This window comes from Lynx canadensis, chromosome B3 (assembly GCF_007474595.2).
Source record: "Lynx canadensis isolate LIC74 chromosome B3, mLynCan4.pri.v2, whole genome shotgun sequence".
Lineage (NCBI taxonomy): Eukaryota > Metazoa > Chordata > Mammalia > Carnivora > Felidae > Lynx > Lynx canadensis.
Window position 1 is genome coordinate 51,774,930 of NC_044308.2, and position 17,649 is coordinate 51,792,578.

At 42.8% G+C, this 17,649-nt stretch overlaps 1 protein-coding gene across 1 annotated transcript in view; it reads left to right on the plus strand.

The window, feature by feature from the left end:
* Nucleotides 1–17,649, plus strand: part of MYO5C (myosin VC) — a 103,302-nt gene that overhangs the window by 67,939 nt on the left and 17,714 nt on the right. The window contains exons 26-36 of the mRNA XM_030318166.1: nt 712–805; nt 1,040–1,103; nt 1,190–1,270; nt 2,121–2,301; nt 4,402–4,495; nt 5,837–5,900; nt 6,972–7,140; nt 11,038–11,125; nt 14,286–14,384; nt 15,691–15,845; nt 17,396–17,485. Of these exons, the coding sequence (XP_030174026.1) occupies nt 712–805; nt 1,040–1,103; nt 1,190–1,270; nt 2,121–2,301; nt 4,402–4,495; nt 5,837–5,900; nt 6,972–7,140; nt 11,038–11,125; nt 14,286–14,384; nt 15,691–15,845; nt 17,396–17,485 (1,179 nt within the window). The remainder of the gene's footprint in view (nt 1–711; nt 806–1,039; nt 1,104–1,189; nt 1,271–2,120; nt 2,302–4,401; nt 4,496–5,836; nt 5,901–6,971; nt 7,141–11,037; nt 11,126–14,285; nt 14,385–15,690; nt 15,846–17,395; nt 17,486–17,649) is intronic.

The following is a 17,649-nucleotide window of genomic DNA, read 5'->3' on the forward strand; positions in this document are numbered from 1 at the left end:
ATCAGTAAATGTCAGTTGGGTCCGCCTTCTCACCCTCTGAAGAAACTGGAACTCTAGCCCTTAAACACTTAGACTGAGAAAATATCAAGGAGGGGTTATTTCCCTCTGCATGTCTCCCCTAGCTACAAAACACACACGTGTGATTCTTTCTCAGGCTGACCTCACAAGGTAATAAAGGCAAAAGACAGCCTCTTCCCCACAACGTGTGCTGCCTCTCAGTGGACCCTCATCATACCCCCACAGCCAACTCCTAACCTCTTGGGTACCCCTGGCTCTGCCATGTGTCACATTAAAACCTGGCAGGAGCCCAAACCCACAATTATGAGGGTAGTGGCTTGTCCACATCCCTGAATCCTAGAGTTCACCATCCAGTGAAAAGGAATTTAGCCTCTTAGGTTTTACTTCTCTTGGGTCCTCTTCCTCCCCACAGCAGCCCACCCCTGTAGTAAGGAGCTATTTCTTCCCTTTATGTGGTAAGGAAACTAATTCTGTTGCTACAACCAACTACATCTGGGAATAGGTAACAATATTTTGAGCAGTTAAACATGCTTCAAGACCTTACTGTGTAGGTAGTGATGATTTAACAAGATTTTAACTGGGTAAGGATGTCTTGGGTAGATACACAACACAGTAAGAGTATTCTCTTTGTCTGACATAAACCATAATAGCTGTTTTTTTTCTTCATCTGGTACGGTCACTGCTGTGATACAGACAATCTCTGAATTTGAAAAGGAGATAGAGCTACTTCAGACACAGAAGATAGATGTGGAGAAACACGTGCAATCACAAAAACGGGAAATGAGAGGTAAGAAAAATATGAGTCACTGAGCCCACAAGTCTGGTTGGTTTGCTGATTGGTTGGATATGTGGTATGTTGAATAGTTGGTTGCCTTCGTAGTTGGGTGGTTGGTTAGTTGTTTGGTTGAATGGCCAGTAAGTTAGTTGATGGTATGGTTAGCTGGAGACTCTGTGTGACATCTAGAGAATTGGAACCACATTCAAAAATGTAATTTATATCAGCTCTGCCTCTTCCTCTCAGAAAAGATGTCCGAGATCACCAAACAACTTCTTGAAAGCTATGACATTGAAGATGTAAGAAGCAGGTAATCATTTTTGCATTACCAAATATTTAGGAACATGGAACACATGAGAGAGATGATAGATTTTCTTACCCTCCCTTATTTTCCAGGCTCTCTTTGGAAGATTTGGAACATTTAAATGAGGATGGAGAACTTTGGTTTGCTTATGAAGGACTGAAGAAAGCAACACAGTGAGAAATTCCCCCTCAGAGTTCTTTTTTTTATTTTCAGAGACGATAGATAGAGGAAAGTCAAAAGTTTATATTCCACAGATTTGACACACAAGGGAATTCCTTACAGTAGGATGATCTAGTAATCACTCGAAATATTTTGAGAATTAAATAATGAGTTGAATAATGGAAAACAATCTTTTTAAAGGATAAACTTTCAAGTAATAAAACCCATAACCTGTACAGTAAAAACAGATTATAACAAACAAGTTAGCCAGGGTTGTTATAGAGATATAACTGTGTTTAAATTTAAGGAGTTTACTGTAATTTTTTACATACAACCTTTATTTTTAGGACAACTTTAGGTCCACAGCAAAATTTAGCAGAAAGTACAGAGATTTCCCTGGTATTTCCCTTCCCCTGCCCCCATGTAATCAGCATTAGAATCCCCCACCAGAGTGGTATGTCTGTTAAACTGATCTGTCATTATCATCAAAAATCAGTAGTTTACTTCAGGGTTCACTGTCGGTGTTGTACATTCTATGAGGCTGGACAAATGCATAATGAATGTATATTGTTGCATCATACAGAAAATATTCTTGAACTATTAACATGCAATTTTAATAGTGTCTATAATTTCTTATTATTAACTGCATGTTAATGCACATAATGCTTCCTAACTAACTAGAAGGATTTTATAATCCTGTGTACACAGTTCCATAGCGTATAACTATGTGTACATAAGTAAAATTATATACTTAGCATGGCTCTAATTGTGAATTTTCATAACTGCTGCACATGTACACACTCACAGTCAACAACATGGCAGAATAAAAACCAGTGGTTAATTTGTTGACCCGTCCTCTGACAGTGTTTTGGAAAGCCATTTCCAGTCCCAGAAGGATTGCTATGAAAAGGAGATTGAAGCTTTGAACTTCAAAGTGGTGCATCTAAGTCAAGAAATCAACCACCTGCAGAAATTATTTAGAGAAGAGACTGACATCAATGAAAGTATCCGTCATGAAGTTACCAGGCTGACATCAGAAAACATGGTATGGTCTTATCTGTGGGCCCCAGGTGTGGCCATTATTCTAGAGATGTCATTTGTTAGTGGAATAAAACTCAGTTTCTTGGCAGTAAATGATGGATCAGAATTATGTTTTCTAGGAGTGAAATAACTGAGTCAGAGGATAAAACTATAGGGGTACCTGGGGATGTGGTTCATTCAGTTAAGCACCCAACTCTTGATTTTGGCTCAGGTCATGATCTCACAGTTCCTGAGTTTAAGCCCCATGTCAGGCTCTGTACTGACAGTGAAGAGCCTGCTTGGGATTCTCTTTCCCTTTCACTCTGGCCCTCCCTGGCTTATCCTCGTTCTCTCTCTCTCTCTCTCAAAATAAATAAACTTAAAAAAAAGAACTTTGTTTTTAAAATTAATTAATTATTTTTTACAAAGAAGATAAATCTATAAAATTACCCTAGGCTGGAAAGCACTTTGATGTGAGAGGTGGTTTGTTTACCATAGAATGGGTCCAAATTCTGGTGTGTGTGTGTGTGTGTTTAAACCTATGTATTTTTTTTTTTTAATTTTTTTTTTCAATGTTTACTTATTTTTGGGACAGAGACAGACAGAGCATGAACGGGGGAGGGGCAGAGAGAGAGGGAGACACAGAATCGGAAACAGGCTCCAGGCTCTGAGCCATCAGCCCAGAGCCTGACGCGGGGCTCGAACTCACGGACCGCGAGATCGTGACCTGGCTGAAGTCGGACGCTTAACCGACTGCGCCACCCAGGCGCCCCATAAACCTATGTATTTTAAGTCTAGCCCTAACCCCTTGGCAAGTGACAAAAAAACCCTAAGGTAAGAAGGGTAACTCTTGAGTGGGACATGTGTTCAGGTCCATTCTTCTGCTTGTGCTGTGAGCAGAGATGATGTGCCTCTTATCTCATTTTTCCAAGGGCTTCTCTCTTCCAGGATTCCTTCCTTCTGAGTTTGTCTCATCTTTTCTTCCAACTCAAGCCTCTAGCCACTGAGAAATGCTATAGGAATCTCCTCAAAGAACATCCCTTTCTTAACCCCACTTCACCTGCAGTCACCACCCCATTTTTTGGGGGGAGCTGGCCAGACTTCTCAGTGGCCACCTAACTGATTTCTCAACTCATCCCCCATTTACCCCACAGCCACCTTCTTTTTCACCCTCATCTTGTCTCTCAGCAACATCTGGTGACATCATCACTCCCTCTTCATGCCTGCTTTTGTTCTGCCGCCTTCCACGATACCACACTTTCCTGGGGTTTCTCAAGCCACCTCTCTAGAGGCTGCACCTTGTCACCTTTCTTACCATTTCCTTCTCCTCTGCCTAACCTGAGAGTGTTAGGAAATTGCAAGGCTGCGTCCCAGGTGAGGAGACGTGACCATGGGCACAGCAAACATGTGGAACGGTGATTAAGGCCCTTCGTGTCTTTGTTTATTCTTTGGATGAAATGTTAGTGAGGAATAATGTGGAACATACATCTTCATGCACAAACAAGTTTTCTTCATTTGCTTCAGAAGCACAGTTGTTCTTACAAACTTGGACGACAGAAAAGCCATTTACCTAACTGAGGGTGGAGGTGAATGACATTTAAAGAAATACAGAAGACAAGGATAGAGGACTATGAGACATACTGGACCATTCCAGACCTCCACTAACAGAGCAGTGCACCGCCTGGAATTCACGGGGCGTGGGGGGACCTCTTTGAGATGATTTTCCTGTTCCTGGATGAGGAGATGGCATCTCTGGGCCTTGGCCAAAAAGGCTGCCCTCTGTTTGCTCACATTGCCCTCATCTCAGCAGAGCCCCTCCCCCCTCCCCGTGATGCCCTCCAGACTGTGTACTTCCTTCTCCCCCTGGAGAGAAGGTTGTAGCGTGTGAGAACCAGTCCCTCTGAACATGCTGGTATTGCTTGTGACTGTACAGATCCTGAGGTATAAAACCATAATGCCAAACCAGTCTAACACCTCAGCTGGCCCTCACACACAACTATGCTAGATGTACGCTCCTTGGGGTTAGACTCCTAGAGGGTTCAGTTTGCTTCTGAGTAGCTCTGAGATTTTAAAGTTCAGAGATGAAAGCGTTTTATATTCAAATATTTCTGATTCTTCTCTAAAGATGATCCCAGACTTCAAACAGCAAATTTCAGAGCTGGAGAAGCAAAAGCAAGATCTGGAAATCCGCCTGAATGAACAAACTGAAAGCATGAAAGGTACCTGCAACTGTCACGGAAGTGCTTTTAGAACATGGTTTCCTGTGTCCTGGAAATGACAGAAAAGTCATTGTACCCAGGGATCTCAGACTCTGATTCTCCAGGGGCCCAGCCAAGTGACAAATGTGAGAAGGGGGCTGAGTGGAGGAGGCAGTAAGGTGCCCCAGCCTCCGAGCTCCATTGATTGTTGCCAAGTAGGCAAATTGGCCTCAGTGTTGTTTGATAGTCTTATTTTTTTAACTCAAAATTTTTTAATTAATTTATTGAGAGAGAGAGAAAGCATGTGGGAGGGGCAGAGAGAGAGGGAGAGAGAGAATTCTAAGCAGGCTCTGCACTGTCAGCACAGTACCCAATGTGGGGCTCAAACTCAGGAACCGTGAGATCATGATCTGAACCTGAACCAGGAGTTGGACACTTAACCGACTGAGCCACCCAGGTGCCCTCGATCCTATTTTTAAAGAAAAGCCAGAAATCCATATTTTTTTTTTAATTTTTTTTTTCAACGTTTATTTATTTTTGGGACAGAGAGAGACAGAGCATGAACGGGGGAGGGGCAGAGAGAGAGGGAGACACAGAATCGGAAACAGGCTCCAGGCTCTGAGCCGTCAGCCCAGAGCCTGACGCGGGGCTCGAACTCACGGACCGCGAGATCGTGACCTGGCTGAAGTCGGACGCTTAACCAACTGCGCCACCCAGGCGCCCCCAGAAATCCATATTTTTATGTGAAGTATGACAACTTTAGAATAACGGCTTTAAAACTTTTTAATTTTTTGTCTTTTTATTTTGGAGAAAGAGACAGAGCATGAGTGGGGAAGGGACAGAGAGAGAGGGAAATACAGAATCTGAAGCAGACTCCAGGATCTGAGCTGTCAGCACAGAGCCCGACATGGGGCTCAATCTTATGAACTGAGAGATCATGACCTGAGTCAAAGGCGGATGCTTAACTGAGCCACCCAGGCACACCTAAAAAAATTTTTTTTTAAATTTTTTTTAACGTTTATTTATTTTTGAGACAGAGAGAGACAGAGCATGAATGGGGGAGGGTCACAGAGAGAGGGAGACACAGAATCTGAAACAGGCTCCAGGCTCTGAGCTGTCAGCACTGAGCCCGACGCGGGGCTCGAACCCACCGACCGCAAGATCGTGACCCAAGCCGAAGTCGGACGCTTAACCGACCAAGCCATCCAGGCGCCCCACACCTAAAAATTTTTAAACATTGTTCAGACCAAACAAAACCTCTACCAGGAAACAGCTTAGGACCCCTGATAACTGAAAGCACAACCAAATCCGAATCAGGGTGCCATATAGCCCCCAAAGTAATGGCAGGTCTTCTCACTACAGGAAAACTGGAAGAATTGTCTAACCAGTTGAACCGCAATCAAGAAGAGGAGGGAACACAAAGAAAGTAAGTGTTAATGTGTATGCTTGTGATGTTCATGCTCACGTAAATGCTTTTCTTTTCTGAAATTGTGGGAGATACCAACATATGTTATTAAGCCAAAACAGCAAGGTGCTGATTAAGGTAATATGATGCATTACCATTTAAATGTGAAGGAAAGAAACACATATGTACACACACACACACACACACCCTGGGAAAACATACAAGAACCAAAACATCGCCTGCTTCCAGGGAGGGTAACTGGATGGCTGGCACACAGGGGAGGGAAGGGGACTTACTTCTCACCACATACTCTTTTATACTGTTAGAATGTCATGCCCCACACGCAGATAATCTGTTTAAAAAACTGATGAAATAAGATTGTGTGTGAGAAAAGAGATTTTCTTATAGCAAACCGTTTAGAGTAAGACTTGAAATCTGTGCTGATAGAGAATCTTCACTGTTAATCGCCCCAAATTTGCATTCTGACCAGCAGAGGGCCTGGCGCTCTGGTGGAGCCTCGTGAGGAAAATTTTTGCTGCCAGCTCACTGACATACTTGATTCTCAGGGCAATACATGGACACAATATGTCCTAGAGAACATTTTTAGTCATGTGACTTCATTGGTAGGAGAGGGATGAAATGAGGGCCCCAAAGAGTAGGAAAGTGGGGAGACACTGTCTTGGAACTCTTGATGGGCTGCTGCTTCTCTCTGATCCCTGGCTTTTTGAGAGTCTGGTCCCCAGGCCTTTCACGAAGGAGATAATCATCGGGCTTTCTGTCTTAAGGGCATGAGTGGTTGTGGATGCCTCGTGGGAGCCCTCAGCAGCCCCTGGCGGAGTGGAGGCAAGAATCTCCATCAGGTTAAGGAGACCAGGGCAGTCATAGACAATTTTATACACAGCCAGCCCTGATCTTTGCCCCCACCCCCCCATCCCCACTTCGAGGACATTTCTACTCGAGTACTATTCACCCTATACATAAATTGGCCGAAGTATTTTTCTGCCTTTGGAAATAATCAGTTTTTGCTATGACAATGAGTGACTTCTCCATGACAGTCAAACTGTTACACAATTTCCTTTATCTCTTTGTCAGGACCTTAGAGGCCCAAAATGAAATACACACCAAAGAGAAAGAGAAGCTGATCAGTAAGATTCAAGAAATGCAGCAGGCCAGCGAGCTCTTGAAGAAGCAATTTGAAAGTGAAAGTGAAGTCAAGAGTAGTTTCCGACAGGAAGCATCTCGGCTCACTATGGAAAACAGGGTGAGAAGTTTCCCAACTTGATAAATGACTGTGTGCAGATGTCACTGAAGGGGGGAAGGGGGAACATGTCACCTAACGCATGCAATGAACAGCCACCGTGAGAGCAGTGTGTTTCCTGCTCTCGGGAGACAGGTGGTCTCTGAGGTTACAGCCTGCTGCTGAGCCTTGGGGGCTTAGCACGGGCCACACAAGCAAAGTGTCCGATAAAGGGAGGATGAGAGGAGACATGAGCACTGTCCTACAGATGGCACCTGTCTCAACCGTTCTGGTCCAGAACACACCGAAAATGACAGGCTGATGTGGGAACTTCCCTAAGCAAGACTTTCCACAGTGAGGGGCCCTCCTTGCTTTGCAGGTGTGCCCTTCCTACAGTTTTTCAAGTCAAAATGTTCTTCTGTGAAATGATCATGATGGTAGATGACAGACACCTTAAATTGTTAAAATCTTCATCACATTTTAAATGCCCTTGTCAGAAAGAAATTCAGCTACTCTAAGTCAGTCCCCAGCAATTCTTTTGAAATTTTATTGGTGTGTGAAACCCACAAGCCTGAGAAGTACCATCATGGCCCATGGGCCACTTTCTTGGGAGTCAGACTGCTCGGGCCGCTTCCTGGCCTTTGAGCCTCCCAAGTCTATGACCAGCGGAGGGCTCCCTGGGCAGTGGTCAGCACCCTGGACAGGCTGCATCCCAGGCTCTGCATCCTATTGTCAGGACCCGCCATTTCTTTTTTTTCCCCCAAAGTTTTTATTTAAATTCCAGTTAGTTAACATACAGAATAACATTGGTTTCAGGTGTAGAATCTAATGATTCATCATTTACATACAACATCCAGTCCTCATCACAACAAATGCCCTCCTTAATACCCATAACCCATTTAACCCACCCCCCTACTCACCTCACCTCCAGCAACCCTCAGTTTGTTCTCCATAGTTAAAAGTCTGTTTTCTGGTTTGCCTCTTTTTTACCCCCTATGTTCATCTGTTTTGTTTCTTAAATTCCACACAGGAATGAAATCATATTGTATTCATCTTTCTCTGACTGACTTATTTCACTTAACATAATACTCTCTAGTTCCAGCCACATCATTGCAAATGGCAAGATTTCATTCTTTTTCATCGCTGAGTAGTATTCCATTGTGTGCATGCACGCGTGTGTGTGTGTGTGTGTGTGTGTGTCTGTGTGTGTGTGTCTGTGTGTGTCTGTGCGTGTATACCACATCTTGTTTATCCATTTATCAGCCAATGGACACTTTGGCTATTTCCATAATTTGGCTATTGTTGATAATGCTGCTATAAACATTGGGGTGCAATGTTTATAGCAGTATTATCAAATATTACAACAGCATTAAATACACTGAATCAGTATTTTTGTATCCTTTGGGTGAATACTTAATAGTGCAATTGCTGAATTGTAGGGTAGTTCTAGTTCTAACTTTTTAAGGAAACTCCGTACTGTTTTTCAGAGTGGCTGCACCAGTTTGCATATGAGTGAAATCATATGGTATTTGTCTTTTTCTGACTGACTTATTACACTGACCCCCAATGTAAGGGGGTTCCCCTATATTCACATCTTCACCAACACCTGCGGTTTCCTGTGTTGTTGGTTTTAGCCATTCTGACAGGAATAAAGTAATAGCTTATTGTAGTTGTGATTTTTATTTCCCAGGTGATGAGTGATGTTAAGCATGTTTTCAGGTGTCTGTTAGCCATCTGGATGTCTTCTTTGGAAAAATGTCTGTTCATGTCTTCTGCCCATTTTTTAACTGGATTATTTGTTTTTTGGGTGTTGAGTTCTATAAGTTCTTTATAGATTTTAGATACTAACCCTTTCTCAGATATGTCATTTGCAAATGTCATCTCCCTTTCTGTAGATTGCCTTTTAGTTTTGTTGATTGTTTCCTTCACTTTGCAGAAGCTTTTTATCTTGATGACATCCCAATAGTTTGTTTTTGCTTTTTTCCCTGGCCCCAGGAGACCTAACTATAAAGAAGTTGCTATGGCCGATGTCAAAGAGGCTACTGCCTTTGTTCTCCTAGTATTTTGATGGTTTCCTGTCTCATATTTAGGTATTCATCCATTTGGAGCTTATTTTTGTGTATGTTATAAGAAAGTAGTTCTATGTCATTCTTTTGCATGTTACTGTCCAGCTTTTCCAACACCATTTCTTAAAGTGACTGTCCTCTGGTTATTCTTTCCTGCTTTGTCAAAGATTAATTGCCCATATACTTGTGGGTTCATTTCTGAGTTTCCTATTCTGTTATATTGATCTATGTGCCTATTTTGTGCCAGTACCATAAGGACCCCCCATTATCTCACAGAAAACCATGAGGGGGTAAAATCTTATTTTGCAATATCAGGATTTAACTTTGATGAAGAATTATATCTAAAGAAATCCAAAGAGTTTAACATTTAATAGAAAGTAACAAGTTCCAGTCAGGAGCACCTAGATGATGTCCAACTTTTTTTGAGGGAGATAGAACTTTCTCAGTGAATAGCCTGTATTCAGACAGTAGAGAAGCAGCTTCCTACTGAGCACGTGTGGTTGGCTGTCCTGACTTCCATAGCAGTGCCTCTGTGTGTCCCTGGGGTCTCGGTTCTGTGTCTCTGGAGAAACACATTAAGAACTTTATCTGTTATTACAAGTAGGGGTGTGGGTACAGTTCCTTCCCTACTATCTCAGCCCATCCTAAAATTCATGTAATAATAAAAAAAGTCACCAGTCAATGAGAGCCTGGAGGAAACCACTGTTCACATTTTGATTTATTTTATTCCTTTCTTCTTTTTTCTACCATGGTAATACACATTTTATAAATTGGGGTCATACTGCATATAAAGTTTTAAATTCTATATTTTTTCTCACACTATATTGAAGATACTTTCCCATTGTCATTGATAATATATGCAAGCTGTCATTTTAATACCTAAGTCATAGGATACACAACAATTTATTCTACCCACTATTGTTGGACATTGGATTTTTTGGCTACAAGTAATAACACTATGATGAACACTCTGAACAAAATCCTTGCTCACCAGGAGAACTGTTGGAAGGGAGAGGTAGCCACAGAGTAGAAACAGCACAGTTTCCATTGGCCCTGAGAGTCCCCAGAGGGCACATGGCTATAGTGATTGTATGGTGGGTACTGCTGGATCTGAGAAGCCTGAATCTTTTCTGGGCCAAAACCTTTGGGATGTAGGAAGAGCCTAAACATTTTGCCCTTTCTAAGACATATTTGTAGGCATCCAAGACCCTGCTGGTTTTTGAGCCAAATTCAGCATGAGCAAGGCCACTCCATTATTAGGAAGGAAACACAAAGCCAGGACCCAAACCTCTGAAGTTTCTCTGCCTCTAGACTCTGATATCCAGAGAACCTATTTTCACACATTCGTATTTCTAAATTATCTACAAGGGGCACTACTTTATTAAGAAAAAATAGATCAAGATAAATATGGCATAGCCATACAATAGGGTGTTTTTCAGCCACAAAAAGGAATGAAATACTGACACATAGTACAACATGGATGAGCCTCAAAAACATGCTAAGTGAAAGAAGCCAGACACAAAAGGCCACATATTATATGATTCCATTTATATTAAGTGTCCAGAAGAAGCAAATAATATAGAATCATAAAGCAGATTAGTGATTACCAAGGACTAGAAGGGAATAGGGGAACAAGAGGATGACTGCTGAAAGTTACAGGTTTCTTTTTGGTGTGATAAAAATGTTCTAGAAATCGATAATGGTGATGTTTGTACAGCTGACTTTAGAAAACCATTTGGTGTACACTTTTTGAATGAATTATATGGTATGTGAATTATTGTTCAATAAAACTGTTACCAAAAAATAGATTAAGATGCTTCTAAGCTCATGTCCTTGTTTCTTTTGATTTCTGTAGGATCTTGAAGAGGAGTTAGACATGAAGGACAGAGTGATTAAAAAGCTCCAAGATCAAGTTAAAACTCTAAGCAAGACGATTGAAAAGGGTAGGAAAAATAACATTCCCTTTCCTACTTTTTGGAACTGTCAGCTAAGGTCCACAGGCACCGTTTGATTCCTGATGTGGTCCAGAGTTTTTAAAACTCAAAGGAATGATTGTCAACTGGTGAGGTTGGGGGCTCGGTGATGGACTAATGGAAAGATCCTTTGGGCCGAGGATAGCTCACCAGCCCTCAGATAATTCCAGATGCACTCATGTAATTGCAAGGGACACCCTGTAATGAATACTTTTAACCTCTTCTGCTATTAACTCTCCCCTTTTAAAAATGAAACTGTAATCAAGTTTCAAACGTAACTGCTTTGAAATTCTCTTCCTCTCCCAGTTACAGAGGATTAATATCTCCATTTCTATTAGAAGAAAGAAGTAGAGAGCTAAGAAGCCAGACAGTAGTCCTGAATATGAACTTCACATTTTGAATGTCCTCATGAACTCCTGTGAAAAGGCCCCTAGGCTTTTCTTTCCTTCACCTGCTTCTGAGTCTGAACTTTTCTGACTTCTCTCTTCTAATGTTCTTGACTCTTGTTTCATATCACTTCCTCTTCCTCCCAAACTGGATCACTAAGTCTGTACCTTGAACTCTCTGTTCCTTTTACTGTATTCACACTTTTGAAGAGCTCCTTTATTATTCTTTATTCAACTCTCACCTCAAACTCAAAATGCCCAACAGCAACATGAGGATTTCTCCCTCAATAATGATAAATCAGGTCTGCCCTCTCAAAGCTCCCATTGTGTCCCTGTTTTTGGAATGAGTGAATGAACTGCCATCTCAACATAAGGACTTCCAAACTCCACCTCCCACTCCTCAGTTTTTTTCTTGAGTCCTGGTCCCTTTGTGTCTCCAAGACTATCTCCTTTGCCTTCCTATTACCTCCTCCAACTCAATGTGTCTAAGTGGAATACATCAGCTTCCCTTCTTGTTAGTTATCCATTGTCATATAACAAACTATCCCCAAATTTAGCAACTTAAAACAACAAACACTTAGCAACCCACCGTTTTGAGAGTCAAGAATGAAGGAGCAATTTAGCTATGTGGTTCTGGCCCTGAGCTGCCTTCAAGTCATCAGCAGGGACACGGTCATCTGAAAGCTTAACAGGCTGCAGTGTCATTCTTATCATAAACAGCATTGCTTACTAAAACAGTTGGCATTCTACCTTTATTAGTTTCCAAGGGAACAGAGCTAATTTATTAAATTAACAGGAGAAAGTCTCGTGCAGTAGTAAGAAAGTTTTGTTAACAATACTTGCATCACCTTCTTTTTCACCCACCAGACCCTACTCACCTTTCTTGGCCCAACGGGTGTGCTACCTCCTTCATTTTTTAACAGTTCCAACCCACTTCTGTGTACATTCTCATGGCCCCTGTGTGAATTTCCTGTAGCTGCTGTAACAAATCAAAAATTAGTGACTTAGTAGAACACAAATTTATTATCTTATGGTCCTGGAGGTCAGAAGTCCAAAATGTTTTTCACAGAGTTAAAATCAACATGTTAGCAGAGCTGAGTTCCTTCTGGAGGCTTTAGTGGAGAATCCTGTCCCTTGTCTCTCCAGCTTCTAGAGGCCACCCACATTTCTTGGCTTATGGGTCCCTTCTTCCATCTTCAAATTCATCAGCATAGCATCTTCAAAATCTTTCTCTCGCTGATTCATAGGGGCACATGTATCCCAGTGTTTATAGCAGTGCTTTCAACAATAGTCAAATTATGAAAAGAGCCTAAATATCCATCAACTGATGAATGGATAAAGAAGATGTGGTTTATATATACAATGGAATGCTACTTGGCAATGAGAAAGAATGAAATCATGCCATTTGCAGCAACATGGATGGAAATGGAAGGAATGATGCTAAGTGAAATAAGTCAGTCAGAGAAAGACAGATATCATATGTTTTCACTCATATGTGGAACTTGAGAAACTTAACAGAAGACCATGGGGAAAGAGAAGGAAAAATAAGTTACAAACAGGGAGGCAAACCATAAGAGACTCTTAAATACAGAAAACAAACTGAGGGTTGATGGGGGTGGAGGGGAGGGAAAAAGGGGTGATGGGCATTGAGGAGGGTACTTGTTGGGATGAGACTGGGTGTTATATGTAAGTGATGAACCATGGGAATCTACCCCCAAAACCAAGAGCACACTGTACATACTCTATGTTAGCCAGTTTGACAATAAATTACATTAAAAAAAATCTTTCTGACCTCTGCTTCTGCATTACATCTCCTCTCAGAATGGACATGAATCTTTGGTGACCAGAAGGCAGACTCTGGCTCACCCAAAGATGTCCACATCACAGTCCTCAGAACCTGTGGGTGTGTTATTTACACAACAAAAGGGATTTTTGCCAATGTGATTAAATTGAGGATCTTGAGATGGGGAGATTACCTTGGATTAATCTAGGTGGACCCAGTATAATCACAAGAGACCTCATAAGAGAGGGGCAGGAATGCCAGAGTGAAACAAGGTGATGTGACAACAGAAGCAAAGAGACAGACAGACAGACATGGTGATGGAAGCAGAGGTCAGAGGAAGCAGAGGCTACAATCCAGGGGATGTGGGCAGCCTCTAGAAGCTGTAAAAGGCAAGAAGCGGATTCTCCACTAGAGCTTCCAGAACTTAGCTCTGCTGATACTTTGATTGTAGTCCAACGTGTAAGATCCATTTCAGTCTTCTGACCTCCAGCACTGTAAGATAGGAAAATTTGTGGTATGTCAAACCACTAAGTTTGTGGTAACTTGTTACAGCACATAGGAAGCTAATACAGCCCCCTTAGGATCATGCAGTTTGGTACTTTGCTCACCTACTGTTTCATGAATCTTGTTTCCTTGACTGTGACATCAGCATCTTGAAGACAGAAGAAACATCTTGGCTTGCTTTCTTATCTGCACTGTGCTGGATTCATACCGGGCACTCATGAGGAGCCCTACAAGGATCATTCCACCTTTTCAGCGACAGCTATACTCATTGATATAGTTGCAGATAAGAATCACTACCAGAGGAATTCTTTGGGATTAATCAAGTTTCCATTTATCTGAAAGCTGCAGGCATTTGTGTGCAAGCCAGCCAGAATGGGGTGGAAAGAGAGCAGTCTCATTTTAAAGCCTGTGGGAGTTGTTTCTGTGAATTTAGCTGATTGTTTGCCTCTGCCTATAGGCAATGATGTGCACTTGTCCTCAAGACCCAAGGAGTATCTTGGAATGCTGGAATACAAGACAGAAGATGAGGACAAGCTCATTCAAAACCTCATTCTTGGTAGTGAGACCTGAAAGTCTGAATGTTTGCTCTGTCAGTCATTGCTACCATCATGTGTGGGAGTAGTCATTTCTCTTCCTCCACTGCTGCTTCTCCTAGCCCAGAGTCTCCTAACCTCGGCACTGGTGACCAGATAATTGGTTGTTGTGTGGGGGCTGTGTATTGTAGGATATTAAGTAGCATCCTTGACTTCTACTCTCTAGAAACCAGTAACAACCCCTAGTCATGACAATAAGAAACATCTCCAGACATTGCCAAATGTCCCTTGGGAGCCAGAATTGCCCTCAGTTAAGAAGTACTGCCCTCACCCCTTCCAAAGTCTAATCATGGGATCCAGATAGAAGACACATCCTCTCATCTTTGTGTCTCAGCACAGGAGCAATGGCAGAAGTAACTGTGGTTCCATGTCCCATTCGACTTCTGCTGAGAATTTTATTTGCAGGCAATGTGATGGGAGCTTCCCAAACACATTTCAGTTACAGGAATGTTCCAATGTGTATGCTCAAGTATTGGTGGTCTTAGAACCAATCTTACTAAACTGTCCTCACCTGAAAATCACATGGTTTTCCAGTGGGAAAGAGAAAAGCTGCCTTTTATAAGCTGGTCTCAAGATAAAGCAGAAAGCTGATGTGTAGCCTAACTTCCTCTTCTTCTAGGTGACTCCCCCACCAGAGCACATGAGCCACCTGTACCCTTTCCTTTCTAGCCTCACTTGTGCACAGCCGTGGGGCCTCTTCATTCCTCTGTCTTAATGCAGCCATGGGGAGGTCTTTGTTTGCTTACCTGAGTTTATTCTATAAAGTTTCTCTCTTCCCTTTATCCCCAATGTCTCCTCCTGCCATTCTCTTCTTCTCAAGGTCAGTGAGGCCCGCCTCTGCAGGACTATAGTGTGTCTGTTTTCCTGATTCAGGGAAGATGTATGTGATCACTGAGACCGTATCCCATCCTCATCACACAGGCTGGAGTCGGGTGCATGGACTTGGGGTTTTTCCCTTACATTGGAGGGCTGAAATCCAGGGTCTCCATGCCAGGAAGAAGTACAAATTCTATCTAAAATTCAGCCTTTTTTTTAAAAAAAAGAGAAAGTCCTTTGCAAATGGGAAGTAAGAGGAACAGGCGGTACCTGTATATTTTTGCCAGGAAAAGAACCAGACTGAATTCCTCAAAGAGAAAAGATAGGCCTGTGCATTCAGGCATTGTATCAAGTACAGAAAAGCAAATAACCCTTGTCCCATAGTCAGAGGCTCCTTATGGGGAGAGCTGGCTATCGATCAGCTGTAGTCCTCATTGACTCTTTCTGTTCCAGACTTGAAGCCTCGTGGTGTGGTGGTGAACATGATCCCAGGGCTGCCCGCTCACATCCTGTTCATGTGTGTGCGCTATGCAGACTCTCTAAACGACGCCAACATGCTCAAGTCCCTCATGAACAGCACCATTAGTGGCATCAAGCAGGTGGTTAAGGTACGAACTGCCTTTGACATTGGCCTTTGGTATTTTAGTTACTTTAAGAACACCTTAAGGGTTCATCCCTGGCCCATTCTTCACCTCTAGTCTTCGGTGAATCACGCGAAGTGTGTCATCCTTAAATTAGTCAGAGGCCCACTCTATGAAAGAAGTCAAGCTGTTTGGAAAAGACAAGTTAGGTCAGGGATCCCCAAGGATAAAGATGTGCCAACAGACCTCAAAACCTTACCTTCAAGACTACAGCCGGGTAGCCAACACCCCCAGCACTTCTACCCCTTCAGGGTATGAGATGTCCGGCCATGAGGATTCCTTATTCATCAGGAGTTAGAATAGAAAATTAACATTTGTCTGGTGCTTTGCGTGCTTTCTAGTCACTATATTCACAAGAGCCACCAGGGTATTCTGGGAAGAGACCCCCATAAATTGATGTTTTCCCTGTCCATAATTTCATAAATTGGGTTTCCTTAGGACAGACGTGCATTGTGTCCCAGGCCATGGGTACACGGTACTTGCCTCCTCTTGCCACTCTGGAATCTCTAAATATTTAGAAACTAGAAGATGCATGGCATGAGGAATAGAAATCCTTCCTCACCAGCATTTTCCCGGTCAGCTTCCCCAGTGGCTCCCTGCCTCTGCCTCTGCTGGTGTCCAGGACTGCCCCTCCCCAGCTCCAGCACACAGCGCATTAAAGCAGCCCTCACTTGGCCCTGCGCCCCCGCATCTCTGTGCCTCTCCATTCACCAAGGTGCTTACGTTAGCAGGTTAGTTCCTGCAATCTGGCTTCATCTCTGTCACTGCACAAAAAGATCACCAGTAATTCCTCTTGCTAAATCCAGTGGTTTCTCCTTAATTTTTATCCTCCTCTAAGGGACTGAAGCTTTCAGACCACCTCTTTGAAACCATCCTACTTTGTCCTTCAAATCCCAGGACTGTCCCAGTTTTCCTCTTACCTCTGTGACCACCACACCTCTACCTTCTTTCTTCCTCTTCTTGCTGCCCCACAAGCGGGGCTGTTCTTCCCAAGAGAGTCCTTGCTTCTGAGTTCTGGTTCCTCCACCCCTTTCCTTCAAGGCAGCATTCTCTCCCCTTCTCAGGAGGCTTTCTCAGCTGCCCTCTTTCATCAGCATCTTTCCATCCTCTGAGCTTTTGTGGCATCATCTATGTCCACCATGCAGGTGCTCAGCCCCCTATTTAATTGTGTCCTGCATACGTTATGTTATATGCAACATTCTTCCCAGTCAGAATGAGAACTCCAGAAAGCAAGACCCCAGACTTACCTTTATCAGGCACTCCTGCAGTGCCTGTATCAAGCTTCATACTAAGTGACCTATACAGAAATACTTTGCAAACCATAACCTGCTAAATAAAGATAAAAGCCTATCATTACAGTATATAAATTTAATAAAATCTTGGATGAATAAAAGAAGAATTCATTTTGATCAAAAGCCAACAAGCTAACTAAACAGGTAAGATACATCTGTTCTTGGCTCAAAGGTACAAGTAGTGACCAAATCCAACTTTGTCTTTCTTTCTTTCTTTCTTTTTAGGAACATTTAGAAGACTTTGAGATGCTATCTTTTTGGCTTTCCAATACGTGTCATTTCCTCAACTGCCTAAAGCAGTACAGTGGTGAAGAGGTAGGGGCACTCGCCTGCTCTGTGTTCCGTGCTGACTGCTGGTCTAGAACTTCCTTATGAGGCAGAGCCCACCACAGGGATTGGGCATGTCCCCACTTCCTGGGGCAGCCTCTGCTCCAAATGGCTTCCTACCTTCCTCCTCAGCCAGGAGGCCAGCTTCACAT